This window comes from Oncorhynchus tshawytscha, linkage group LG13 (assembly GCF_018296145.1).
Source record: "Oncorhynchus tshawytscha isolate Ot180627B linkage group LG13, Otsh_v2.0, whole genome shotgun sequence".
Classification (NCBI taxonomy): domain Eukaryota; kingdom Metazoa; phylum Chordata; class Actinopteri; order Salmoniformes; family Salmonidae; genus Oncorhynchus; species Oncorhynchus tshawytscha.
In genome coordinates, this window is record NC_056441.1 from 61,292,299 (window position 1) to 61,309,227 (window position 16,929).

The window sequence follows — 16,929 nt, forward strand, 5'->3', positions numbered from 1 at the left end:
AAACTAGAATGCTATTTGGCCCTACACAGAGAGTACACAGCGGCAGAATACCTGACCACTGTGACTGACCCAAAATTAAGGAAAGCTTTGACTATGTACAGACTCAGTGAGCATAGCCTTGCTATTGAGAAAGGCCACCGTAGGCAGACATGGCTCTCAAGAGAAGACAGGCTATGTGCTCACTGCCCACAAAATGAGGTGGAAACTGAGCTGCACTTCCTAACCTCCTGCCCAATGTATGATCATATTAGAGAGACATATTTCCCTCAGATTACACAGATCCACAAAGAATTCGAAAACAAATCCAATTTTGAAAAACTCCCATATCTACTGGGTGAAATTCCACAGTGTGCCATCACAGCAGCAAGATTTGTGACCTGTTGCCACGAGAAAAGGGCAACCAGTGAAGAACAAACACCATTGTAAATACAACCCATATTTATGCTTATTTATTTTATCTTGTGTCCTTTAACCATTTGTACATTGCTAAAACACTGTATATATATATATATATATATATATATAATATGACATTTGTAATGTCTTTACTGTTTTGAAACTTCTGTATGTGTGATGTTTACTGTTAATTTTTGTTGTTTTTCACTTTATATATTCACTTTGTATGTTGTCTACCTCACTTGCTTTGGCAATGTTAACACATGTTTCCCATGCCAATAAAGCCCTTGAATTGAATTGACAGAGACAGAGACAGAGACAGAGACAGAGACAGAGACAGAGACAGAGACAGAGACAGAGACAGAGACAGAGGAGACAGAGACAGAGATTCCACATTTTTACAAATTGATCCCAGAGGAAAAACTAAGAATACTCATAGGCGAAGGAGCAATGGCTCCTCTTGCAGCCAAATATGTATTTTCCTGCCATAGCCTGAGGGACACTGAATAATAACATCTGGATAGTAAACAGTAACTTACTTATTATTACTATAATTATTAATGTTTATCATTCCAAATATGGGTGGTAATGGTAGTGATAACAGTTTAGTGATGGTAGTAGTAGTCGTAGTAATGATGATTGTAGTTGTAGTACTGATATAAAGAAGAAGATGACCGTTATTTAGTTATAAGTTAGTCATAGTTTCATTTTATATTTATTGCATTTCTACTATTGACTGTTACCATTTTATTGTTATTATATTTAATTTTGTATTATTATTTACTACCATTTATATTTTTGTTACAATGTATACAGTATACATTGTTGCTTTGGCAATATTGACACAATGTTTTTCATGCCAATAAAGCAGAGAGAGAGACAGAGACAGAGACAGAGACAGAGAGAGACAGAGAGACAGAGACAGAGAGAGAGAGAGAGAGGGATAAACTGTTTCCACCGTCGGGCCCCTGTTACAGCCACCTGTTCCTGGCCCTGAGATCTGGTTACAGCCACCTGTTCCTGGCCCTGAGATCTGGGCTCTGCTGGACTCTGATGGATAGATGTCAGGATGCTACAGGACAGTCTGTCTGCATCCAAAAAGGCCCCATAGTGCACTTCTTTTGACCAGAGCCCTATGTTGGGAATAGTATGCCATTTTGGATACAGCCTGACAGCAGCTGGCTGGGGAAGCAGTGAGACGACATACCCTTCAAAACACAAAGTGGATTCTTCTTCCAAATCTCTTCCTCACCTCTGTGCCTCTCTGCTCTGTGGTTTGATCCTATCCATCTGAGGGCTACTGGGCTCCATGTTTCAAACAGCATTACACAGTCCGTCTGACTGGCTGATGCCCTGTTGTGTCCCTGTCTGTTTCAGAACCATGGATCTAATTCTGGTCCTTTTCTGATATCCTTGGACTGAGAGTGAGGAGTAAAGAGGCTTTTGAACTACAGAATATTAAGGGACATTGGTTGAAAGATATCAATCTATAAATAACTGTCATCAGCTGTTGCCTGGCACACCATAGAAAGTAAGAATGGGTAAACTTAAATTGCACTCTACTCCCTATATAGTGCACTACCTTTTGACCAGAGCTCTATTAGTGTCATGCCCTGACCATAGAGAGCCCTCGGGGTTCTCTATGGTGTAATAGGTCAGAGCGGGACTAGGGAGGTTTTCTAGTTATTATAGTTCTATGTTGGTGTGTGAGTATGGTTCCCAATTGGAGGCAGCTGAATATCGTTGACTCTAATTGGGGATCATACTTAGTGTGTCCCTTTGCCCATCTGCGTTGTGGGATATTGTTTTGTTTAGTGCCTTTATGTGTGCTACGTTCTGCACGTTCGTCAATTCTTTATTGTTTTAAGTTTCACTGTAATAAATATGCGGAACTCTACTCACGCTGCGCCTTGGTCCAATTATTTAAACGACAATCGTGACAATTAGGCCAAACCAAACCCTGTAGATTTGGTCAACTGTAGTGCACTATATGGGGAATAGCGTGCCATTTGAGGTACAAGGTATGATGTATTGATTTAATTGATTGATTGGATCATTAAAAACCCATATAGACACAACATCAAAGCAAAGCAGGACATACATTCAAAACTATGGAAGATGACAAAGAGTCCATGCCTGATCTCCAGTGTGCTTTATGGTTTAGGTTAGAGTTTCTACCTTCTCCAGCAGAAACCCGATTACAAGGAATCCTTTCCCTCCCAGCATCTGTTCCTGCATCGCCACTGAGCTCTTCAACAGGTCAACCAGGAACACCAGGAGGGTGGCACTGCAACACACATACACACAGGTTTATGAGGATATGGACACACATCAGGAGGTGTGCAGGAGTACGCAAATAAAAAGCCAAATGTGTCAAAATGTAGATAAATTGCTCCTCTACTGTGCAATACCATCATTATATCATACAGTATGGTGGTCCTGGGGCTGTCTGTGTCTCAGTAGTGTAGATTCTCCTTTACCATCTCTAGGCGAACCTTGTTCCGCTGATTATCCTACCAGTCAGGTAGTCGAGAGGGAAAATTATATAAGGCAGCAGCAGAATTGGAGAGAGACAGACAGAGGATAGGCTAATTCAAGGTCATCTTCTGAGGAAGTCAGCAATCAGCTAGAGACTGTATATCCTAACCCCCAGCTCCCAGCCTCATCTCCTAGGCCCAGACTCATCTCCTAGGCCCAGACTCATCTCCTAGGCCCAGACTCATCTCCTAGGCCCAGACTCATCTCCTAGGCCCAGACTCATCTGGCCCCAGCCTTCTCTCCTTGCCCCAGCTCCCTGCCTCATGTCCTAGCCCCAGACTCATCTCCTAGTCCCAGTGCCTAGCCTCATCTCCTAGCCCCAGCCTTCTCTCCTAGCCCAGCCTAATCTCCTAGCCCCAGCCTAATCTCCTAGCCCCTGCTCCAAACCTCATATTGTAGCCCCAGCCCATCCTAGTCCTTTTATCAGTCTCTAATCCCAAAGACATGGTGTCTTCTGAGAAGAAATGGAGGGGCTGTTTACTGCTGCATTGGGGTCAGTTACTGTCTTCGTAGTGGGTCCCTCAGTTAAAGCCTGTCCTGGCAGAGTGACTGTGTCTTGGCAGTATGACAGAGGCTCTCTCTGACACTCGCTAATCCGCTTTCCTCCCATCCTCCAGAGGGACTCTCTCCAGGCCCAGACACATCACAAGGACACAGTGATGAGCACACAGCTCTGCAGGACAAGAGCCAGTGTAGTGGGGAGAGATGATGACCTTCTTAGACTCTGGACACAGACTACGTATGCAACTGGCTGGCGACAGCACACCATGTTGTCAATCAGAATCAATGGCTTTAATTCAATTCAACAGGCTTTATTGGCATGCGAAACATATGTTTACATTGCCAAAGCAAGTTAAATAAACAATAAAAAATTAACAGTAAACACTCACAAAAGTTTCAAAGGAATAGAGACATTTCAAATGTCATATGATGTCTATATACAGTGTTGTAACAATGTGCAAATGGTTAAAGTACAAAAGGGGGAAATAAAAAACATAAATATGGGTTGTATTTACATTGGTGTTTGTTCTTCATTGGTTGCCCTTTTCTTGTGGGAACAGTTCACAAATCGTGTTGCTATTATGGCACACTGTGGTTTTTCACCCAACAGATGTGAATTTATCCAAATTGGACATGTTTTCGAATTCTTTGTGGGTCTGTGTAATCTGATAGAAATACTGTATGTGTCCCTAATATGGTCATACATTTGGCAGGAGGTTAGGAAGTGAAGCTCAGCTTCCACCTCATTTTGTGGGTAGTGTGCACATACTGTCTTCTCTTGGGGCGGCAGGTAGCCTAGTGGTTAGAGTGTAGAGGCGGAAGGTAGCCTAGTGGTTGAGCGTTGGGCCAGTAACTGGAATGTTGCTGGATTGAATCCCTGAGCTGACAAGGTAAAAATATGTTGTTCTGCCCCTAAGCAAGGCAGTTAACTCACTGTTCCCCTCGGGCGCCGAAGACACGGATGTCAATTAAGGCACCTCTCTGGTTAAACGTGGAAAACACATTTCAGTTGAATACATTCATTTGGAAAACTCACTAGGTATCCCTCTTGAGAGCCAGGTCTGCCTATGGCGGCTTCTCTCAATAGCAAGGCTATGCTCACTGAGTCTGTACATAGTCAAAGCTTTCCTTAATTGTTTGGGTCAGTCACAGTGATCAGGTTTTCTGCCACTATGTATTCACTGTTTAGGGCCAAATAGCATTCCATGTTGCTCTGTTTTATTGGTCAATTCTTTCCGACGTATCAAGTAATTATATTTTTGTCATGTTTGGTTGGGTCAAATTGTGTTTCTGTCCTGGGGCTCTGTGGGGTCTGTTTATGTTTGTGAACAGGGCCCGAGGACCAGCTTGCTAAAGGGGACGCTTCTCTAGGTTAATCTTTCTGTATGTGATGGCTTTGTTATGGAAGGTTTGGGAATTGCTTTCTTTTAAGTGGTTGTAGAATCACCTTTTCCACATTTTGTTGTGTTCCAGCCTTGTTCTAAAATGGATGAAATCATTTTTTTCCTCATCAATCTACACACAATACCCGATAATGATAAAGCAAAAACAGGTTTGTAGAAATTTTTGCAAATGTATGACACTACTATGTATGACACTTGGCACACCTGTATTTGGGGAGTTTCTCCCATTCTTCTCTGCAGATCCTCTCAAGCTCTATCTGGTTGGATGGGGAACGTTGCTGCACAGCGATTTCCCAGTCTCTCCAGAGATGTTCGATCAGGTTCAAGTCTGGGATCTGGCTGGGACACTCAAAGATATTCAGAGATATGTCCCGAAGCCACTCCTGCATTATTTTGGCTGTGTGCTTAGGGTCGTTGTACGGATGGAAGGTGAACCTTCGCCCCAGTCTGAGCTCCTGAGGGCTCTGGGGCAGGTTTTTATCAAGGATCTTTCTGTACTTTGCTCCGTTCATCTTTCCCTCGATCCTGACTAGTCTCCCAGTCCCTGCTGCTGAAAAACATCCCCACAGCATGATGCTGCCACCACCATGCGTCACCGTAGGGATGGTATTAGCCAGGTGATGAGCGGTGTCTGGTTTCCTCCAGACGTGACGCTTGGCATTCAGGCCAAAGAGTTCAATCTTGGTTTCATCAGACCAGAGAATCTTGTTTCTCATGGTCTGAGAGTGCTTTAGGCACCTTTTGGCAAACTCCAAGTGGGCTGTCATGTGCCTTTTACTGAGGAGTGGCTTCCGTCTGGCCACTCTACTAGAAAGGCCTGATTGGTAGAGTGATGCAGAGATGGTTGTCATTCTGAAAAGTTCTCCCATCTCCACAGAAGAACTCTGTCAGAGTGACTACTGGGTTCTTGGTCACCTCCCTGACCAAGGCCCTTCTCCCCCGATTGCTCAGTTTGGCCGGGTGGCCAGATCTAGGAAGAGTCTTGGTGGTTTCACACTTATTCCATTTAACAATGATGGAGGCCACTGTGTTCTTGGGGACCTTCAATGCTGCCAAAAAAATGTGGTACCCTTCCCAAGATCTGTACCTTGACACAATCCTGTCTCAGAGTTCTACGGACAATTCCTTCGAGCTACATTTGCAAACATTTCTAAAAACTTGCTTTCACTTTGTCATTATGGGGTATTGTGTGTAGATTGATCTGGAATTATTTTTATTCAATCCATTTTAGAATAAGCCTGTGGAATAAGTGAAGGGGTCTGCATACTTTCCAAATGCACTGTATAAGTTGAAGAGGGTGGGGCTCAAGCTGCATCCCTGTCTCACCCCACAGCCCTGTGGAAAGAAATGTGTCAGTTTTTTGCCAATTTTAACTGCACTCTTGTTGTTTGTGTATATGGATTTTATAATGTTGTATGTTTTACCCCCAACACCGCTTTCCATCAATTTGTATAGCAGACCCTCATTGAGGGTCAAAAGCTTTTTTGAAATTGCCTTTGTTTTGGTTTGTTTGTTATTCTATTAGGGTGTGCAGGGTGAATACGTGATCTGTCATATGGTAATTTGGTAAAAAGCTAATTAGACATTTGCTCAGTGCATTGTTTTCACTGAGGAAATGTATGAGTCTGCTGTTAATGATAATGCAGAGGATTATCTCAAGGTTGCTGTTGACGCATATCCCCCAGTAGTTATTGGGGTCAAAATTGTATCCACTTTAATGGATTAGGGTGATCAGTCCTTGGTTCCAAATATTGGGGAAGATGCCAGAGCTGAGGATGATGTTAAAGAGCTTAAGTATAGCCAATTGGAATTTGTGGTCTGTATATCTTATAATCTTCTTCAGGATACCATCAACACCACAGGACTTTATGGTTTGGAGGGTTTGTATTTTGTTCTGTAGTTTATTCAATCTAGAGAAATAACCATGTTCTACCATTTCAAAGAGTGAGGTACATCCTTGCTCGCACCTTCAACCCTGGGCAGGACATTCATTCCCATGAAGTACAGGAGAAGCCATTTGGTTCCCTCTGCCCTCAAGGTTGAAAGCGATTCAAATTGGACCTGACCTTGTATTATTATCATGTTTGGAGAGTTCAAAGAGTTGAACAGTTTGATAAGTCTTGTTGTACTGTACATGTTCTGATTGATGTCTTTTCAGAAAGACTGGTCAGAATTGTATGATTGACTGATTGACTGATTGCTTATCAGATGAAAGGGAAAAGGGAGGGGGAGACCCAGTCAGTTTTACAACTGAACGCCTTCAACTGAAAACTGTTTTCCACATTTAACCCAACCCCTCTGCGTCAGAGAGGTGCGGGGTGCTGCTTTAATCGACATCCACGTCTTTGGCGCCCAGGGAAATGTGGGTTAACTGCCTTGCTCAGGGGCAGAACGACAGATTTTTACCTTGTCAGCTCTTGGATTCGACCCAGCAACCTTTCTGTTACTGGGCAGCTTCCTGGTGGCCTGTCGTTACACTAACATTTACGAGTTTGATAATTAGTTTAGAATCCGGTTGTGATGTCCTTCCTTTTGTTTTCCCCCAGAAAAGTGCAAAGAAATGTTAATTCAGGTGACTTTATGTTTTACCAAGGATAAAAGATCGGAGTCTCTTTTGGTTCATCGAGGCCTTGTTTGCAAGCTCAATGTGTGTACAGACACACATTAGACTTTTTCTCTTAGAGGTCATTCTAAAAGACCCTTATAAGTGTTATTTCTGTAACACATTGACCCTTTTTTATTCTGTATAATGTATTTCATGTATACTGTAATTGAGTGTTAATTCATTCGTGACTAATACATCTGTTAGTTGATTTGAGTAAATGCATTCCTCGTTTATAGAGTTACTGTTTGATTTAATTATGTTCACAATTTAGTAGGACAATCTGGAAATCTTAAATTTACAGAGTTAATTGTAGAGTTAATCACACATCACATATCATATGTTTGGGTCCTAACTTTGCATCCCTGTGTTAAGGTTAAGTCATCAGTTAGTTTAGTGGTAGACTCACTAGAATAGGCAGTCACTCAGAGTTCACTAGCTGGCTTGGCTGGGCTGGTATGGGATGGAACACTACCCATCAGGCTTAACCCAGGGCAGGGCTGGGACTAAACTACCCAGTAGGCTTAGCCCTGGCTGCACCAGATAGAGGGCCAGAGGCAGAGCAGAGCCTGACTCAGAGCTGCTGTGTGTGTGTTTCTCCCCAGTGTGGTCTCTGTCACTGAGCTAATTCAGGATTATGGCTGAGCTCTGATTGGAACAGGGCTCAGTGGAGCGCTCTGATAAGGACAACGCTGGACCTTCAGGACAAGGATCAGCAGGAAGGGGTAAATTAGAAAGTTGATTCTCAACATTCTCATAGTAGAAGACTCAGACACTTACTTGAAGATGTCAGAAACTTCATGTACTCACCAGACGGTAGTCTCCAGCTGGGTCTCATGGTGCTGGTAGTTGGGTTGATGGTAGTCCAGCTGGGAGAAGAGAGGGAACAGCACCTGGATCCCTCCTATTGAGTGGATGCCACTGTGGATGGAGTGGGTCACTATGGCCTTCACATCCTACCAGGGAACAATACAGTGTTAGTTTACTGTAACTTAATTAAACGTATATTAAAAGGACATGGGGTGAGGCTAACCTGTTTCATAAGGACATGGGGTGAGACTAACCTGTTTCATAAGGACATAGGGTGAGACTAACCTGTTTCATAAGGACATGGGGTGAGAGGAACCTGTTTCATAAGGACATGGGGTGAGAGGAACCTGTTTCATAAGGACATGGGGTGAGACTAACCTGTTTCATAAGGACATGGGGTGAGACTAACCTGTTTCATAAGGACATAGGGTGAGATGAACCTGTTTCATAAGGACATGGGGTGAGACTAACCTGTTTCATAAGGACATAGGGTGAGACTAACCTGTTTCATAAGGACATAGGGTGAGATTAACCTGTTTCATAAGGACATAGGGTGAGACTAACCTGTTTCATAAGGACATAGGGTGAGACTAACCTGTTTCATAAGGACATGGGGTGAGACTAACCTGTTTCATAAGGACATGGGGTGAGACTAACCTGTTTCATAAGGACATGGGGTGAGACTAACCTGTTTCATAAGGACATAGGGTGAGACTAACCTGTTTCATAAGGACATGGGGTGAGAGGAACCTGTTTCATAAGGACATAGGGTGAGACTAACCTGTTTCATAAGGACATGGGGTGAGAGGAACCTGTTTCATAAGGACATGGGGTGAGACTAACCTGTTTCATAAGGACATAGGGTGAGACTAACCTGTTTCATAAGGACATAGGGTGAGACTAACCTGTTTCATAAGGACATGGGGTGAGAGGAACCTGTTTCATAAGGACATGGGGTGAGACTAACCTGTTTCATAAGGACATGGGGGAGACTAACCTGTTTCATAAGGACATGGGGGAGATGAACCTGTTTCATAAGGACATGGGGGAGACTAACCTGTTTCATAAGGACATAGGGTGAGATTAACCTGTTTCATAAGGACATAGGGTGAGACTAACCTGTTTCATAAGGACATAGGGTGAGATTAACCTGTTTCATAAGGACATAGGGTGAGACTAACCTGTTTCATAAGGACATGGGGTGAGACTAACCTGTTTCATAAGGACATGGGGTGAGACTAACCTGTTTCATAAGGACATGGGGTGAGACTAACCTGTTTTATAAGGACATGGGGTGAGAGTTACAGTTACCGGTCAAATATATTGGCACCCTTGCACGATTCACTATTTCTTGTAAAAATTTGTTGAAATTGAAAAAACGTTTAGGTAAAAATTATATCCGTTTTAAAAAGAGAAAACAGATAATTGTGCTCCATTGCACTAAATTGTGAAGTGCAAGGGTGCCAATATATTTGACAGCATCTGTACCTGGATAGGGGCATGTAGTGAAACTAACCTGTAGCATAAGGGCGTGGGGTGAGTGGACGAAGATGGAGGCGTTCTCCTTGGGCGATGACTCCAGGCAGAGCTGGGCGTCAGTAGCCTTGGCGTTGTAGGTGAAGGAGATGGAGCTGGCCAGCTTCCCATCATACAGGACCTGCTTATGGTGCTCTGCCAGGTGGATGTCACTCTCCGACTTAAACTTAAACGTACTCTACAGAGAGGGGAGGAATAGAGAGACAGACAGAGAGAGGGAGAAGAGAAAGGGCGATGGGAGAAAGGCAGAGAGAGAGAGATAGGGACAGACAGAGAGAGTGAGAAGAGAAAGGGCGATGGGAGAAAGGCAGAGAGAGAGAGATAGGGACAGACAGAGAGAGGGAGAAGAGAAAGGGCGATGGGAGAAAGGCAGAGAGAGAGAGATAGGGACAGACAGAGAGAGGGAGAAGAGAGAAGAGAGATGTGATAAGGTATTGTATCATGACAGCTCATTCTTCTACTAAACTGGAGGTGCCATCCATACATCAGCAGCAGTAGCAGTAGTGTCATATTTATATATTAATACATGTTGCTGATCGATAACAGAGTCACTCAGTCTTAATGTAACCAATCCATTAAGGATGGCAGGTGAGAGAGGAGCTCAATTAATCAATCAATGCATCATCAATTGGTATATTATTAATCAGTAAATCAGGAAGGTCCTCTCAACGGAGGAGTGAATAATGAATGAACGGCCACAGACATAGAGGAGTGATGAAAGGTGAGACACATCCCTCTTTTAGCTACAGACATGATGATTCAGATGGGGAGAGATGAGACCTAGCCTGAAATTGATGAGACCCACACTAAAATAGATGAGACCTATACTGAACTGAAATAGTGGTGCTTCTCTGTCATGAAGAGATGTAGATAGCTGAGATAACAAGCAGAGAATACACTGTACCAGGCTCAGTAGACCAGACACACACTGGGGCTATTATGATCCCATATCCGCTAGTTAACAACCTCCTGGGGCCTGGTAGAGTAGGCTCAGTCTGCAAGCCTCTACAGCCAGATTCTCTCTGGCAACTCCACTATTACATGCAGATAGGACATACTAATAAAACCTAGTAACAACAGAAGTGAGTGTCTCCTATACCCTGTTAGACTGCCCTGTCTGTCGGTGTCTCCTATACCCTGTTAGACTGCCCTGTCTGTCGGTGTCTCCTATACCCTGTTAGACTGCCCTGTCTGTCGGTGTCTCCTATACCCTGTTAGACTGCCCTGTCTGTCGGTGTCTCCTATACCCTGTTAGACTGCCCTGTCTGTCGGTGTCTCCTATACAGTGTTAGACTGCCCTGTCTGTCGGTGTCTCCTATACCCTGTTAGACTGCCCTGTCTGTCGGTGTCTCCTATACCCTGTTAGACTGCCCTGTCTGTCGGTGTCTCCTATACCCTGTTAGACTGCCCTGTCTGTCGGTGTCTCCTATACCCTGTTAGACTGCCCTGTCTGTTGGTGTCTCCTATACCCTGTTAGACTGCCCTGTCTGTCGGTGTCTCCTATACCCTGTTAGACTGCCCTGTCTGTCGGTGTCTCCTATACCCTGTTAGACAGCCCTGTCTGTCGGTGTCTCCTATACCCTGTTAGACTGCCCTGTCTGTCGGTGTCTCCTATACCCTGTTAGACTGCCCTGTCTGTCGGTGTCTCCTATACCCTGTTAGACTGCCCTGTCTGTCGGTGTCTCCTATACCCTGTTAGACTGCCCTGTCTGTCGGTGTCTCCTATACAGTGTTAGGACACATGACACATACAAACAAATCACTTTGGATAGAGACACCAGGTAGCAGGGAACAGGAAACTGTGGCAAGCAGCATTGATTTCACAGAATGATATGTGTAGCAGGCTTTGTGCATGTACCATTAAAGTTATTCCTATCCTAAGCTAACCTATCAGTAACCGAATTCAGTCAGCCCAGTACATACCTTATAGCCCGCTCCCAGCTGATGAATGGCAAATATCTGAGCTGGGTTGAGAGCCTCAGAGAACACATAGATGGCCCCCAGCTGACCACAGAATACCCTGTTAGCATCAGCTGTCTCCGACGAACCCAGGAAGCACTTATCATAACTCTGTAGAGGGAGAGGAGAGGGTCAGTACATGGGCACACAGAGCAGGGGGTTTATCATAGGTCTGTAGCAGGAGAGGGAGGAGAGAGAGAGAGAGGAGACAGAGAGAGGGGAGAGGAGAGGATCAGATTTGTATAGGGACTCAGAGAGAGGAAAACAGGGTTCATCAAAGCTCTGTAAAATGATACAAAGAAGAATATATTTATAATGTTCAAACATAAACCACAATGACCAAACTTTCTCTCTATATATGGCTCTGGGAAATGGTTAGGGCAATTATACAGACACTGAGACAGAGATGAGAGGATAGGATCATGTCTTTTAAATCCTCCAGCAGACTCAGAGAGGTTACAACATCACCCAAACTTCAAAGACAGCTGAGCATCAGAGCAATTAACAGACAAAAAAACTGATGACAGCTTTTGAATGGGCAAATAGGATAATTATGAGAGTGCATGATTTACAGTGCCTCTAATAGATTGCCACTCAGAGAAAAAGAAAGGTTGGCAGACACTTAGGTCTGCATTCCAAATGGCACCCTATTCTGAATTTGGTGCACTACCTTTGACCATATCCCTTAGTGTGTGTGTGTCTGCCCTTATAAACATGTACGTGTAGCCCTTGCCTTGTAGACATGTGTTATAAAAAAAATCCACTACACACACCCCATCCATCCTAACTCTGTAGCTAGCACCACCCCTAACTCTGTAGCTAGCACCATCCCTAACTCTGTAGATAGCACCATCCCTAACTCTGTAGATAGCACCATCCCTAACTCTGTAGATAGCACCATCCCTAACTCTGTAGATAGCACCATCCCTAACTCTGTAGATAGCACCATCCCTAACTCTGTAGATAACACCATCCCTAACTCTGTAGATGGGCTTCCTCTCTTCAAACATCTCCCTGATAAATGGTTATTCAAATGGGAGCTTTGAAAAATGAAGCTCTGCTCCCAAGACTAAACTCTGCCACAGCGCTGAAACTCAATGAGCACCACAGAGGATTTATGCATCTCTGGGCTGTGCCCCAAATGGCACCCTATTCCCTATATAGTGCACTACTTTTGACCAGAGCCCCAGGCTCGGATGATTTCAAACTGTGGCATGTGATCAAATGCTGCACTTGCAGGCACAAACATTACATACATAAACACCACAACCACAAAACATCCCAACCATCACAACCACAAATATCACAGACACAACCACATATATCACGACACAACCATCACAACCACACATATTACTACCACCACGGCTGTGTTCAGTGGGGATGAAAACAGAGGAAAACGGAGTGAAATAGATTATAGTTCCACTTGTCCAATAAGAAATGTTTCAAAGCTGTTCAAAATGTGCCTCTTTGCCAGACTAAACACGGACCTTGAAGAGGCCTCACATCAGGAATAAGCAGTGACAGGAGAGTCAGTCAATCAATCAAGCATCAAACAACCAATCAGCAATGAGGAGCATTCTCACGTCGCTGGTGTTGACGTGCCAGGCCATGTCGCCATAGGAGACCAGCTGACCATTGACGTAGCAACGGATCTCACTGTTCCTCCAGCGGTTGTAGATATGGACGATGCTGATCATGTACCACTGAAACACAGAGGGGAGAGAGAGAGAGAGAGAGGGTTAGAGAGAGAGAGAGAGAGAGAGAGAGAGAGAGAGAGAGAGAGAGAGAGAGAGAGAGAGAGAGAGAGAGAGAGAGAGTTAGAGAGAGAGAGAGTTAGAGAGAGAGAGTTAGAGAGAGAGAGAGAGATAGAGAGAGAGAGAGAGTGAGAGTGAGAGAGAGAGAGAGAGAGAGTGTGCAGCTCCACACATAATAACACTAGCAACTACAACCCATTCAGTCCCACTGTATGAACAGGGTTTTTAACACAGCCTATTGTGTTTGCATTGCAATCACCCAGATCATCTAGAGACCAAATAGGATAATGTGATTCAGTAGCTCTGACCTCATACATATTGCAGAGACAATGGCAGTGTAACACAGACCTACTGCATGGTATAGTTAACACAGTAATCCAGACCATAGAGTTATCCATACATTCTGCATGGTATAGATAACACAGTATTCCAGACCATAGAGTTATCCACAAGGCGGTTCTCTGATACATTTGAAAATCTAACCTGTACACGGATCATCTCAATGTAAGGGCTTTAGATGAAGCAGTTACAGCTGAAACTCTCACTATGTTGATCTACTGCAGATCAACAGGATGTAAACACACCATCAACATAACTACGGCAGAGTGGATCAGATTACTCCAGTTGACGATTAAGAGGCAACACCCTCTTTAAGATCACTTTGAACCACCAGGAGAGCAGATCATTGATTTGAGGATATCTTTAGATCAAAGTCTGCCCTCAAGAGGGGGAACTTATTTCCTTACATAGTGTTGCACTATGTACAGAATAGGGTGCCATGTCAGACACATCATTGTTACTGACAGCTGTTTAACCAAAGGCTTTAAATGACTGAGAGCAGCCTTGAACCAGCCTGTTATCTCTACTGGGACAGAGGCAGGTAGGGTGTCAGACATCCCAAGCTACATTACCATTCCTCTCTACACTCTCATCTCATCTCAGGGCACAGCCAGCTGTTCCTGTGAGGAGGTCCCGGTGAGAGTGTTAAACAGAACAGGTTATGATGTTCTCTCTCTCCCTGGTCTGTAGAGAATGGAGGCACTGCCAGCTACTGGCTAGGCTTGTTTTGGAGTGTTTTGTTATGACAGATGTTTGTCTATCCTAACAATTGTGCTGCATTTTCTGTCCATGATGATCTGTTAATAAAGTCAAACGTTTCACCTTGTATATGGTCTATTATGACATGTACTGAACCAACACAGCAGAATTCAGTACTCCATATACAACATGCATTTCCCAAACCACAGGTATACTAGGTTTGCTGTAAAGATCTGCTAAAGTAGCATTAAGATGCTGTCACGGTTATATGCCAGAGGCTGTATGCATAAAGCATCTCAGTGCTGATTTAGGACTGATGAAGCTTTTAGATCACAATGAATAAGATTACCTGTATTCTAGATCAGCACTGATCTTAGATCAGCTCTCCTACTTGGAGGCTGCGTTGACACAGGCAGCCCAATTCAGGTCTTTTGCCAATGATTTGCATATCTGATGCCTATCGGATCTTTTCCGTAATGTGTAAACAGCACAAAACTACATGGAATCTCATCTTTTGACTTTCAATTTATACTTGGATCCCATTCTTGATACAAACACGATCCTCCATATGTGACCTCTGTCTGGACAGTCAGATCAGATAATATTTTGCTCTGAAGGGTTATTTTTGCACAAGACTTGCTGAACCATGACCACCACCCCAACATGTTTTATTTTTTATTTCACCTTTATTTAACCAGGTTGGCTAGTTGAGAACAAGTTCTCATTTGCAACTGCGACCTGGCCAAGATAAAGCAAAGCAGTGTGACACATTTAAAGGAACAGTAACAGGAAATTAGCATTGCCTCTATGTGCTACTTCAGAGGCTACATCAGTGTGAATGCGCCAATCTGATATGGGTCACATTGAGTGTGGACAGTCAGAAGAAAATATTGGATACAGAGAGAAAATCTGATTTGGACAGGGTGGCTGTGTAAACACCGCCTAAAACGCTTAATACATATAACTACAGAGTACTACTGATAGTCCTCACATGGCAACAGGCTGGTGGTCAGGCCACATCCATAACATTCTGACAAGATCAACACAGTCCTATAGAGCAGCAGACTGATGATCCCATTCTATCAGCCGCACCTCAACACACCATCAATCACATGTGGGACCTGCACAATGCTGCATGAGCCCTCTACTGATCATCAGCTATGTGACTTATAGGCTGGTGTAAGCACACTGACCATTGATCACTACCAGGGTAACAGATGAAACCTGGTCACCCTTGTAGTCTCCACTTGCACGGCCGAACAGCTAGCGTTTCGTTGGCGCAAGTGTCTAAGAACGTTTCAGCAGGGCAGCCGCGTGTGTTTGCAAGGCAGAGGTCCTGGGTTCTGGTATCGGTTTGAAATGGCAAGCAGAGTGATGTCTGCCAAAGCACCTCTTACCTTCCGAGGTTGAAAGTCATATTTGACACAGTGCTGGAAGCCTTTGCCTTTAGACTTCAGCGATGTCACGATCAGACAGTTGCCCACGAAATGTGCAGAGTAGCCGATTCCTTTACTGGTGCGAAAGCTGCAAAAGAAACAGTATCAAAAATTACGAGGTGCGAACATTACATTTCTCATTTCAGATTGTCTCTCTCGATTTGATGTTTCACATTGTAGATACTCAGGGAAACGAATGCCTTTCTCTCATTGGAGGTATGATTATCTTGTATCTATCAGGTTTATGTCAACCAAACACTATCCACACCAGAAGGACAATGATAGTAACTATTGTTAATTAGTAACTGACTAATTAATTCCCTTTCCACTCTGGCATCCCTCTCTTTACCTCGCCCTCTCTCCACCACTCCCTCTCTTATTCTCCGCCACTCCCTCTCTTATTCTCTGCCACTCCCTCTCTCATTCTCTGCCACTCCCTCTCTCATTCTCTGCCACTCCCTCTCTCATTCTCCGCCACTCCCTCTCTTATTTTCTGCCACTCCCCTCTCTCATTCTCTGCCACTCCCTCTCTCATTCTCTGCCACTCCCTCTCTCATTCTCCGCCACTCCATCTCTTATTCTCCGCCACTCCCTCTCTTATTCTCTGCCACTCCCTCTCTTATTCTCTGCCACTCCCTCTCTTATTCTCTGCCACTCCCTCTCTTATTCTCCACCACTCCCTCTCTTATTCTCCACCACTCCCTCTCTTATTCTCCGCCACTCCCTCTCTTATTCTCCGCCACTCCCTCTCTCATTCTCCGCCACTCCCTCTCTCATTCTCTGCCACTCCCTCTCTTATTCTCTGCCACTCCCTCTCTTATTCTCCACCACTCCCTCTCTTATTCTCCGCCACTCCCTCTCTTATTCTCTGCCACTCCCTCTCTTATTCTCCACCACTCCCTCTCTTATTCTCCGCCTCTCCCCCTCTCTTATTCTCTGCCACTCCCTCTCTC

General features: G+C 44.3%; 1 protein-coding gene across 1 annotated transcript in view; it reads right to left on the reverse strand.

The window, feature by feature from the left end:
* Positions 1 to 16,298, reverse strand: part of LOC112266105 (neurobeachin a) — a 255,505-nt gene extending 239,207 nt beyond the window's left edge. Inside the window, exons 1-6 of the mRNA XM_042296092.1 lie at positions 15,938 to 16,298; positions 13,332 to 13,451; positions 11,710 to 11,856; positions 9,767 to 9,964; positions 8,251 to 8,396; positions 2,575 to 2,683 (exon numbers count right to left, since the gene is read on the reverse strand). Coding sequence (XP_042152026.1) covers positions 2,575 to 2,683; positions 8,251 to 8,396; positions 9,767 to 9,964; positions 11,710 to 11,856; positions 13,332 to 13,445 — 714 coding nt within the window. The 5' untranslated portion in view covers positions 13,446 to 13,451; positions 15,938 to 16,298. The remainder of the gene's footprint in view (positions 1 to 2,574; positions 2,684 to 8,250; positions 8,397 to 9,766; positions 9,965 to 11,709; positions 11,857 to 13,331; positions 13,452 to 15,937) is intronic.
* Positions 16,299 to 16,929: the final 631 nt, after the last annotated feature.